This window comes from Conger conger, chromosome 10 (assembly GCF_963514075.1).
Source record: "Conger conger chromosome 10, fConCon1.1, whole genome shotgun sequence".
Taxonomy (NCBI): Eukaryota; Metazoa; Chordata; class Actinopteri; order Anguilliformes; family Congridae; genus Conger; species Conger conger.
In genome coordinates, this window is record NC_083769.1 from 49,929,958 (window position 1) to 49,942,637 (window position 12,680).

General features: G+C 45.5%; 1 protein-coding gene across 1 annotated transcript in view; it reads left to right on the forward strand.

The window, feature by feature from the left end:
- The first annotated feature begins 1,302 nt into the window (after positions 1-1,302).
- LOC133138302 (alkaline phosphatase-like) overlaps positions 1,303-12,680 on the forward strand; it is a 32,628-nt gene continuing 21,250 nt past the window's right edge. Inside the window, exons 1-2 of the mRNA XM_061256935.1 lie at positions 1,303-1,441; positions 9,989-10,127. Of these exons, the coding sequence (XP_061112919.1) occupies positions 10,055-10,127 (73 nt within the window). The 5' untranslated portion in view covers positions 1,303-1,441; positions 9,989-10,054. The remainder of the gene's footprint in view (positions 1,442-9,988; positions 10,128-12,680) is intronic.

The window sequence follows — 12,680 nt, forward strand, 5'->3', positions numbered from 1 at the left end:
AACATTAACTGAAGCTCCTGACCCATATGTACATGACTATGCATTGCACTGCTGACACACAATTGGCTGATTAGATAATCGCATGAATAAGTAGGTGTAATGAAGTAAAAATGTTCCTATAAAAGTGCTTGTGTGTGTATAACCAATTTTTGATATCTGAAATGTTTTAGGACCTAATTATGTTTTTTGTTAAATTTATTGCAAGCTAATACTTTAAAAGGATATGTTTAATGCTGTTCTATGCTACAGTGGACAGATATGTAACTTCTACAAAATACAAGATGCATTTTTTTTACATTTTAAACTTGTTCCAAACTAATCAAAAATTGAACTATTGCTCTAATAATCTATCTAATAAAATCTATTGTTTTAATAAGGAATGCATGAAAGGGTTCAAATGTCTTTAGATGAGAACGGGGTAAGTATGTTTGAGCGGTGTGTATAGTTAATAGACAAACGGAGCTTTTCGTGTCAAAGCTTTCGAGCATTTGGCTCCTTTACCAAAAAATTTGGGAAATGTTCCAACTGACCACGGATTAAATTGGACCTTCTGTGTTGGAGTCATATTCTGACAATAGCTCATGTTTTTGAATTGCGCTTTGTCTTTATCATTCATTCATTCATTATCCTAACCCGCTTATCCTGAACAGGGTTGCTGGAGCCTATGCCAGCATACATTGGGCAAAAGGCAGGAATACACCCTGGACAGGTCACCACACACACACACACACACTTTAGACTCTCCAATCAGCGTAACCTGCATGTCTTGCAGAGGAAACCGGAGTACCCGGAGGAAACCCACGCAGACACGGGGAGAACATTCATATTCCACACAGAGAGGCCCCAGCCGACGGGGATTCGAACCCAGGACCTCCTTGCTACCCACTGCACCATCCATGCCGCCGCTTTGTCTTTATGATAATAATGATACCGATACTGCGACATGACCTGAATGGTAATCTCTGGAAATGAATAAAAAGTATGGGTTGTGTGCAGGGCGTTTTTCGAGTCGCAGGGAGGAATTATAGCGAACTGTCAGATCTCGGCAAGAGACTTTAAATGACTGGACTGGCCGTCCCCGTGCCACCACATCCAGCATACGTCACGCCACAGACTCCCCATCGTCACTGTCCCTAGCCATGCATATCCCAAATGTATTATTTAAGTTTTATTCCGTGCGCTCCAACGAGACCACTGTGCAATTTAGGGACGCAAAGGTGTAAATCGTTGTGCAATGAGAGGTAGTTTCGGCTGACTCCAGGCTAAAAGCGGTATGTTCCGCTAGGTGGAGCCCGCGGGACTCTGACTTCAGCCCCGGTCAGTGCACGGCCACACGCAGGCCTTATAAAAGCTTGTGCACGGACTGACACAGACTCGAGAGTGGGACGTATCTGCGCTTTCCTGTGCGCCCTTCACTGCTGAAAGAGAAGGCGAACTATCAGTAAGTTTCGTGTCCTTTGTATAGCCTCTAATTGTTTGTGTGCGTCTGTTCAGTTCCTGATCCCGAGTATAGCACACTCTGATTTCATATATCGGATCATAAATGGGAGTGCGAATAATCTCAGTGTTGAAAAGGCATTACGGTCTAGTATCTAACGGTGCATGATTGTCCTTGCCTACCAAATTGGTATAAAAAATAAATAAATACAAACATATCAAGGAATATCACTAATACTGCAGAAGAAACGCATATGGATGAAGTCAAATAACTAATTTCTTATCTTTTTTATTTTAGCTTGGGCACAAAGATTAGCCATATGCACGACACGCTTGATATGTCCTTTCATTATTTACGCATTGTTCACTTTTGTTTCGCAGCTTCATAAATACTACCGATGGGAATAGTCAAATTAGGCAACTTTGCTCGTCATGCATCTGAAATAAAACTATTCGTGCGGCTGAGGCGCCCTGTAAGACCAGAGCAGGACCTATGGCGTGCTCATAGTCACTTTTTGAATTCGAAAAGGCGCCGCTAACTTGCCGTCGTGCCGAATGAATGTCCTGCACTTTAATTGCCCCCTCGCATTTTTGCGCAGGCTGTTTCTGCGAACTGTTCGGTGTTAAATCTACTACAGAGTACATATGGTCCCAACTGGACTCGCATGTTCGCTGTGAGAGTTGAATTAACACACCCACTGGACATTTTACCGTGTGCCGAGTGTCGACAAAGCGTTTCCAGTCATCGATCAACTCATTAATATCAAATCGAAGTGTAAATAACCGCGAAGAAAACCCATAGCATTGCACGATAACTATCAACGGAATGCTAGTTTGTTTTCAGAGTGCTGCAGGCAGCGTGTCTTTGATCCTACCCCTCGCATTGTTAGTCTCGGCATGCGGATCCCGTTGCTGCATGAGTAACTCTTCCGCCGCTTTGGGGACATCACAACAGACACGTGCAATATAATCTGGTGGCTCGGCGCAGAAACGGCATAAACGCTGTAAACTTTTTATTTATTTTTTTCGCGTTTTTTTTAGAACTATGTGCTTCACATCTGTGCCTATATTCTGGTTTGGAGCAGATTATGCACTGCCGGAGTACACGATTACACATTCCTGTAATCATCCTTGCTCGATAACCTTCTCAGTAACCTTTGTGCAGATTCTTTTTTAAATCGCCTGCTCAGCCGATTCAACTCACTTTGCGGGGCATTCCAACCAAGTATATCTCGACTGTATAGTCTTCACATAATCTGTATGTGCTGATCTTTCGTGTGGCAGTTTGATAAAATGTCACATTCTGTCTGGGCCAAACATATGCATAGATTTTCTTTCGATAAACGGCAAACGAAACAAAAGATTTAGAAAGCAACGTTGGCCTCTTGTATTTGTCAATCAAAGGCGACGTTGCGTCAAAATCTGTCTCACTCTGTAAATAGGTGGTTTGCTAACAGTGTTCTATTGGGACATGGCTTCACCCAGTTCAGTGTTATATCCGTCTTTGATTGGGCAGATCTTGGGCATATTTGAGAGCACCAAACTATTAAACGAGCATTATAAAACGGTGGGGATCCAAGTGCAGAATGTCACTTGCATGTCTGTTGAGAGGGGAACAGTAGCAGTCTATACTGTGGCCAATGCCAAACTCTGCCACAACTTACACTTCAGATGGATTGCAATGTTTAACATATGGTCGCAATTGTAACAGAACATCTTGTCTATTGAAACGGTTCGTTGTTTTGGCCTTGCTTTGGCCATCACCAATGAGGGTTGGGTGTGGTAGTCAAAACTTTGGGTCCAGGGGCAAGAGTCGACCACCCCTAGCATAGATATAGAGGGAGAATGCCTTTGATTGGGCAGAGCCTGGGCACTGCAGGGTCATTGGCCGAGAGAGAAGGCTTTTGATTGACCATAATCCTGCAGAAGCAATAGCTCAGATTGTAGTCTCTTCCAGAACTTCATTGCTGCAGTTAAGACTAAGCTTGTCACCTGGTTGGCAGTTCTCTGGCCTCGCTATACTTTCAAAGTTCTTTCATTCCTCAGCCAGTTTTTTTTATTATTTTTTTTTTTTAAGAAGAGTCTGCTTAAGTGTATAATTAAGAGAACATGACAAAACATAATAGTATGTTCAACAGTACAGATATGTTACAGCAGTGTCCTATGAATAAAGGACAGCATTTATGTCGCACCTTTTACAATCTCAAAAGCGCTTAGCAGTGACGGGGGTTAAGCCCACTTCAAGCAGCATCGGTGTGTAGCGCGAATACGGGCGATGCACGGCAGCCATCTTGTGCCAGAAAGATTAGCGCATATCAGCTGAGTTGGAGAGGAAGGGATTATTTGGGATATTACACAGTGCTGATGGGCAGATTGGCAGATTGAGAGAGCCAGGTTGGGAACCTGTCCAGGGCTCTGGCACGCAGTGAGTCTGATGCGGGTGATCACGAGTCGGGAGGGGTCTCGGGACTCCTCGCGCCCGGAGGGCCGGCTTCAGCCCATCCTGAAGCCTCCACACGTAACCTCTGAAGACCGGCAAATTAGTGTTCGTTCCCTATAGGGGACATGCATCGCTAGTCTTAATAACAAGAACTACAGGCGTAGTCTACTCTGCTGAAACCTGCGCGACAAGGGATGCTTTTGTCATCCAAGAAACTTGTATTATGTCCAATCATACTTGCGATAATACTTGAAACTTTTCTGCTGGAACAGAAACATGGACAGCTTAGCGTCACAAGGCGGTGAACTACCCATGCGGAAAAAATGTGTACTAAGCATACTTGATAGAAACTTTAATTATACTTCAAGTATAAATTCTTAAGTATACACTTCAGAGGTACTTCAGCATACTATTTTTTCACGTGGGTATGACATTGTATAATTGTGTTGCACAAAGGACAGGATTAGGAAAAATACGGGTCTCAAACTCGATGTGTACGGAGCGGGAGAAAGTGAGGGTGTTGGGTAGTTTTTGTGCCTGAGCTGGGGCTCTCATTCTGAACAGGAAAGAGACGCCTGGTCTCCAGTAGGCTGCCGTTGGCTGGATGGATGTTCCTGCCACACTGCAAAAGATGTCATCTGAACAAGTGAATAGCTTGTATTCAGGCTATAAATCTTACACTTTTTCAGATGAGATAAATTCAGCAAGTACTGTCTGTGTAAGATTGTTTAGCTTGTTTTAACAATCTGTATTGTTTCAAGTAGTCTCATCAAGTAAAATGTTCTCAGTTAATTCTGCTGAATTCTGCTTAATTCAAGTGATTTAAAAAAAAAAAAAAATTTTGTATATGATTTTCTGACGTAAATTTTTAGCAGTGCCACGCTGCGTGTTCCTTTGCATCCAGAGGAGACGCAGGGCCTGGTTGTGTCCACAGTGGAGATGGACCTGCCTGTCTGCGGTCTCACTGGGCTAAATATTTGTTCATACTTGTGTTTATAAATTTCCCATTTTGGCGTCTATGGAAACTAAACTAGAACCAGCTCAATCTGGGCACTCCACTAGTGGACTTTGTGTTGTGGAATTTTTAACTTGTTTTAATTGGAAACTGCTGTGATTCAGCCTAACCTCAAATTACCCATACTATCTTATGGTTTGTGGTTATAGCCTGTAAGCTATCTGGACGTATAGCTTCAAACTCAGGCCAACCAGCAGTTACACAAGTCTAACAAAAAACAAACCCCCCCAAAACAACTGTGACAGAACGTAAGGTAATTGACTGTTGTTATGTGGGGTTCAGTACAAAATGCCTCTGTGGTCTGTTCTGGCATTAAGGATGTGTGTAAGTGCATGTGGGGCTTAGTTTACCTCGTCTTGCCTGAAATAGAAATGCACCTGTAAGGATGTGAAAGGTGGGAGTGTGTGGGGGAGGAGTGCTTTTCCAGGCCAGACAGCTGTGGACTTCCTGTAGCGTGGTGGGGACTTCCTGTAACGTGGTGTGGACTTTCTGTAGCGTGGTGGGGACTTCCACAGAAATGCGGTTGGGGGAGGGTTTCCATTATTTGACAGTTCCTGGTAACACAGAATCTGCGTGACTAATTCATATTTCCTGCCCGACTCTGAATGACTGAGTTACGTTGGTTGGCATTGACTCATGTGTGACATTGGATCGGGAGATAAGAGCGGTCGTCTGGCAGTCGGAGGGTTGCTGGTCCGATCCCGATCCCGCCCTGGGAGTGTCAAGGTGTCCCTGAGCGTGACGCTTATCCCCGGGGAGGGCCTGATGAGCGGGGCGGTGCCTTGCATGGCATTGCTGGGTGAATGGGTGAATGCACCTTTGTCCAAAGTGGTCAGTTGTACGGCCATTTGCCATGCAAATGTGAATATGCAAAAGCCTTTGTTAATTTTGTAAGCACGTGTAAATGGGTCAATAGAAATGTGACCGCTGTGACAAGTTGGTGTACTATGATCCTGGTCTTCACTCCATTTTACTCTGACCTGGACTAATTCAGAGCAAGAGTTTGAATGAGAGGACCTACACAGGCACATGTTTCCTAGCAACACGTTCCCCCAAATTATACTCAAAAACAGACATGACTTTGCGCTGTTTAGATAAAGACAGGCACTGCCTTTACATTGGGAAAAGTGACTCCTCTCTGTTTGCCCCTGTCCCTGTCTCTGACAGTGGTTGCTTCCTGCATGAAGGTGTTTGAACCCCCCCCCCCCCCCTAGGCCCATGGTACGGTCCATTAGCACTTGTTCATTGGCCAGAGGGAGGTTAATGACAGTTTTAATTTTCTCAGTATCTTTCGCTGAAAGTTGAGATTGTACTTCCATCAGAGGAGAAGTTTGCCCAAACTCAGCCCACTGGAGGACCAAAATCAGTTCATTAATGAAAATGTAAAAAAACACAAATGCAAAATAAAAAAATCCTTGTCTTGATTTCAAGCTCAGCATTCCACTGATTAATTTTGATCCTGATTGGCAATTCACTTAAAAACTCCAGCCCAGGGAACACATTTCTTGCGGAAACTTTCTGGGGCCAATGAGAGCACAGTGCCAAACAGCCAGGCGGCCAATAGGAGCCATCTCTGACAATCCAAAGTATTTTGACTTGACAGGACAGAAAGCTGTTTACGTATATATTTTTGTACGTAAAGGCTCGCACCGCACGTTTCAGATACTTGCGTATGAGTAAACGAGAGGCAGCAGGAGCCACCATTGCACTCAGAATACATAAAGCATTAATAACAATAATAATAATAATAATAATATACTTTATTTAAACTTCGATAGCATCATATGTCAAGACATTAAAATGTAAAGAAAACATTAAAATGACAGACCTCTTTTCGTGATGGTCGAGTAATTGCATGAGAAAGTATAATTATGGAAATTGATATTTTCCCAGCTGTAAATATGAAAAGACTTGAGAAAGGAACTGAGATAGTATCAGAGGTCCAGATTTCTCTGCCCAAAGGAAAACAGGGGTGCTTCATCAGAACTCTCCATTTCAGTCCCAGAGTAAACACTGAAAAATAAAAAAACAAACAAACGTGGATCGGATCAAGATGTACGCTGTAATGAAGACCGAGGTTCTGTTGTTTCGTGTGAAGTGCTGCTCACGCACTGTGGTCTCATCACACTGTTTATCCGCCCCGATTCTCCCAAGGCTGCTTCCATGGGTTTTCGTTTTTCTGGCGTTCCACGAAAGCGCTGGGAGCTGGAAGCATTTTGGGTTCCGGACATTGTTTCCTCAAGGACATATTAGCGTGGCCCCATCCCAAAAAGAACACCCGCTCTATCTTTCATTTCTCTCCCAAAAGGAGGAGATGGCTCTGGTGTGACTGTTGCTCGACCTCCATCCAGAGATCTTCAGTATGAGACCTGGAGACAACTTCCACGTCCACTTCACCAGTTCTGTCAGTTTCTATAGGAGCTGCTCGGTGGCAGATGAAGCCAGTTCCTCCCGCAGATCTCATTTAAGTTACTGTTGCTTAACGACTGAAGCCTTCTTACCCCGTCGGCACATCTTCAACTCAATGGCGATACGTTTGTCTTATTTAGCAAAAAAGTTAAAGAAATATGACTGTAAGTCTCAATATAAGACTAAAATACTTGCTGAGACTGAGTTGTGTTTAGTTTGTTTGGCAGTGCATGGGGGTAACGGTGGAACAGCCTGTAGGGCAGTGGCCGGGGTGTGGCACAGGGACCATCAAGCCCCAGTGTAGCCACATTAAGATCCATACCAAAACATGCAGATTAGGCTATTTGGGGCTGGGGAGGGCATTCACAGGACGTTGCTGCAAAAGAGCACGCCTGCTCAGTCCACCTGCCCTGTAGGTAAATAAATGTTAATAGCCCTGGTGGGCTGTTGGGCCCTTGAGCAGGGCCCTTAACTAAGGCCCTGAACCCCACGTTGCTCCAGGCCCCTGCTTAGTTTAATCGACTCTAAGTAGTTTTGGATAAAAGCGCTAGCTAAATAACTGTAATGTACCGTAATGCTGTGCTGAAACACGTGTGTGATGGTACCAGCCTTAGATAAGCATCTGTGGGAGAGGTGGGGGTTCACCAACGTTGCCCTGGGGCTCCCCACAGATCGGTTGCAGATGGGTGTTCGTGGGTCATTTCACAGCGAAATTAAACACCTCCACAGGATAAATGTCAGTTGCGTTTTTGAAAAGGTAACTTGATCTGACGCGATTATATTTGTTTTATTAGCGTGTGAACTGTTTGACTCCCAGTACAACAGTGTTTTTGTAGGTGGTCCTGTGTTGCCTGCGTTCTCCTTGACTTGTGAATTGGCTGAATGTTGAGTCTTCAGGGTGATAGGGGGCGAATGTTTATGCAAACCCAGGCGCAGACCCTGAGTCAACATCCGCGCTTAAGTCCTGCTTGTTGGATGGTTGATGTTAAAGGCGAGGTCACTGGCTCAGTATCTCGCCTCTAAGAACATTATCATCGTGTTTTGGGAGTCCTGGGAGTGTTGGTGTGGCCCCTTCTCCTGTCCCGAGTGAAGCCCAGCAGGGCCTGCTGGTCATGGGAGTGTTGGTACATTTTTGTTCAAGGATCAAATTTCCCAAATGTACACTGCAAGTACAGTAATATTGTCTTTGGGTACAAATGAGGACATTCTCCAAACAAAAAAAATAACAAATTAGTTACTGGCTAGGGCTACAGTTTTATGCACCTATAGAGTACCACTCCAGCGACAAGCATTTTTTTAGCTTTTTGTACCTTTATTTCTGAGAGTGCACCATGTTTGCTAGCTTTCAAACTGCATTGGACTTACCATTCATGAAAGCCCAATGCGAGTTAGCGGGGGCTAGCGGGGGCTAATAGCCTGGTGGCTAAGGTGCCTGTAGCCTGGTGGCTAAGGTGCCTGTAGCCTGGTGGCTAAGGTGCCTGTAGCCTGGTGGCTAAGTTCCCTGTAGCCTGGTGACTGAGTTGCCTGTAGCCTGGTGACTAAGTTGCCTGTAGTCTGGTGGCTAAGTTGCCTGTAGCCTGGTGGCTAAGTTGCCTGGAGCCTGGTGGCTAAGGTGCCTGTAGCCTGGTGGCTAAGGTGCCTGTAGCCTGGTGGCTAAGGTGCCTGTAGCCTGGTGGCTAAGGTGCCTGTAGCCTGGTGGCTAAGGTGCCTGTAGCCTGGTGGCTAAGGTGCTTGACTGGGACCTGGAAAGTTGGTGGTTCAAACCCCAGTGTAGCCACAACAAGATCTGTTCAGCTGTTGGTCCCTTAACCCCACATTGCTCCAGGGTTTGCTCCTGGCCCCTGCTTGGTCTAATCAACTGTAAGTTGCTTTGTATGGAAGCGTCGGCTAAATAACTGTAACGTAACATCGTCTGGGGAGGAAGAATGAGTTCCCGGCTGATGACGTCATCTCATCTAATGACATAATCGGCAGGTGTGAAACGCGACAGCTGGAGAGCTGCGCTGTGATTGGCTGTCCGCAGTCGTTGCCAGGCGACACGCTGACTGGGCCGCCCCGCTGTGCTCTTACCGTGTGTCCCGCCCTGGGGCTGTCATAAGCAGTGTCTGTCACCATGACAACAGTCTGACTGACAGCACGGTGCAGGTGGCACGGCGTATGAATTATTAAGTGCTGCTAATGAGCGGGCGACACGACCCGGGACGCGTTGAGCTGGATGCCCGAAATGGCTCCAGAGCTTTCTTTTTACCGCCTAACTTTTTTACTGTCTTCGCCTACTCACTGGCTGCACTCCACAAATCTTCATTTAATTTGAATAGTTTCAATTCTTCCTTTCAGTGTATAAAAAATATTTTCTAATTTCTGAATTGTGTTCTGTGGCCTTTTCAGTTAAATGCTACCCGTATTTATTTGCTTATTCATGTGGTAACACTTTACAGTAAGGTTCATGAATTGGCATTGACTGCTGGAGTTGTTAACATGAATAATTGATGGACACATACATTAACAGAGCTGTACAGATTCACTTTTCAGTCGTGATTATTTAACAGCTGCATTAGTTGTGCCAATTCGTGGAACCTTATTGTAAGGGGTTACCATTTATTTATTCATTTTTGAATTCCACATGTTTACGTTTTGAGTGTGTTCTGTTCTGCGCTGCGGTGAGATTGATTGTATCCGTTCCACAGGACGTGCAGCCCACTAGAGGTGACCCCGTGACCCTGTGACCCCGTGACCCTGTGACCTTGAAGGACATGATGAAGGTGACAGTGCTGGCGCTCTCCTCCTGCCTGGCCTGGCTGTGCCAGGCGAAGCCCTCCTTTCCCGGTGAGCCACTGCTTCCTCACCTCTTCATCTTCATCTTCCTCACTCTTTTCTCCATGCCAGTAAACTCCCGCATGGACTGGAGTGGACACGGTTACATAACTGGTTGGATGAGGCGGTAAAATGCTCGTGGCAGCTGATGTGAACGTGATAAAATGAATTGATTTTGACATTTGGTTTGAATGAGGGCATCAGATGATCCATCAGATAAAGACTCATTGATGTCTATCTGTGCATGTGCCTGACAGTTAAAGAAGCATGTGTTCCAGCCATGCGAGCATGTTTGTGTTTGTGGTTGTGTGTGTGTGTGTGTGTGTATGTATGTGTGGTTGTGTTTGTGTGTGTGTATGTATGTGTGGTTGTGTTTGTGTGTGTGTATGTGGCTGTGTTTGGGTGTGTGTTTGTGTGTGTGTGTGTTTGTGTGTGTGTGTGTATGTGTGGTGTGTGTGTGTGTGGTTGTGTGTTTGTGCATGTGTGTGGTTGTGTTTGTGCGTGTGGCTGTGTTTGTGCATGTGTATGGTTGTGTTCGTGCGTGTGTGGTTGTGTGTGTGTGTGTGGTTGTGTTTGTGCCTGTGTGTGTGTGTATGTGTGTGTGTGTGTATGTATGCAGAGAGGGGTGTTGAATAGCTTGCCCGTTCATGTAGTCTAGGCTGAAACACAGGGGGTTTGCGAGACTTAATACGGTGCGAGATACTATCGAGCCTTTAGCTTTTTTTAAACTCAAATCAGGGCTGATATTATGCACAGTACACAGGGTGTGATTAAGAGTGTGGTGTGGAAATATCGGGCTGAAAGTAGAGGGGATAGTGTACGGGGGGGTGGAGGGTATCTTTATCCTGGCGGGTCGATTCGTTAGGGAGAGTCGCGGAGAGAGGACCGGCGTTATTATTACATCACCTATTGGGTGTTAAGTCCCTCTCTCTGCGGCTCCCTGGGGCAGATGGCCCTGTTCTGCTTGATGTCACGACCACAGAGAACTCCGCTCTACCCTCTGCACTGAGAGCTGTTCCAATGCACCTATTTCAGTTAAAAATGCCCAAAAAGGCAAAAAAATATAATTTGTTTTTTTAAGTGAGCGAAGCAGAGGGAAGAAAAAAGGGGGAAGAGGTAGGATTTGAACCCTGGTCTCCGGCATGAGAGACAATCACACTAATCACAACTCTAAATCTGCATGAGAGACAATCACACAACTACAACACCCAATCTGCATGAGAGACAATCACACCGCCCACAACACCCAATCTGCATGAGAGACAATCACACTAATCACAACACTTAATCTGCAGGATTGACAATCACCGTATCACAACACCAAATCTGCTGTGAACCAGAACTGACTTTTTGGTAAACGAGGCTGCTGTCTTTTAAATTATTTTTTACCATAATTGATTAGCAGACACGCAGGGGTAAGAACACAACGTGAGATTACCCTTTTGCCCGACCATCTGCCCGGGGGATGGGAGCCCCTCCCTCGGGTGGTAGTTGTTTATGTGGTTCGGCGTTTACAGAGGCAGCTGGCTTTCCCTGGTTGATTTTTAACAGATTTGTTCAGCCCAGCTCTTTAACCGCAACATCATCCTGTGGCCAGAGTATGCCAGGCCTCCTTATTCTAATAATAATAATAATATTTATAATAATAAACTTTATTTACTGTGGCCTGTAGCGTAGCGGTTAAGGTACATGACTGGGACACGCAAGGTTGGTTGTTCGGGACACGCAAGGTCGGCCCTTGAGCAAGGCCCTTAACCCTGCATTGCTCCAGGGCAGGATTGTCTCCTGCTTAGTCTAATCAACTGTACGTCACTCTGGATAAGAGCGTTTGCCAAATGCCAATAATGTAATGTAATGTAACATGGCACCTTTCATGCAACAAGTAAAGTTTGTATAATAACTCTCACTGCCAAAGGAAAGGCCATGGACTGCTCACTTAAGTCATTTCTGAGCCTGACAAACCTCCCCTGCTTCAAAAAGATCATCCAGAAAAGTTGTTGGTGGTGGTTGTTGAGGTGAGTTGGCGGTGATTGGTGGTTGTTGAGTTGAATTGAGGTGAGATGGTGGTTGTTGAGGTGAGTTGTTTGTGGTTGTTGATGGTGGTTGGTGGTTGTTGAGGTGAGTTGAGGTGAGTTGTTTGTGGTTGTTGAGGTGAGTTGAGGTGAGTTGTTTGTGGTTGTTGAGGTGAGTTGAGGTGAGTTGGTGGTGGTTGAGGTGAGTTGAGGTGAGTTGTTTGTGGTTGTTGAGGTGAGTTGAGGTGAGTTGTTTGTGGTAGTTCAGGTGAGTTGTAGGTGGTTGTTGAGCTGAGTTGAGGTGAGTTGGTGGTGGTTGAGGTGAGTTGAGGTGAGTTGGTGGTGGTGGTTGAGGTGAGTTGAGGTGGTTGGTGGTGGTTGAGGTGAGTTGGTGGTGGTTGAGGTGAGTTGTTTGTGGTTGTTGAGGTGAGTTGTTTGTGGTTGTTGAGGTGAGTTGAGGTGGTTGGTGGTGGTTGAGGTGAGTTGAGGTGATATGGTGGTGGTGGTTGAGGTGAGTTGAGGTGGTTGGTGGTGGTTGAGGTGAGTTGAGGTG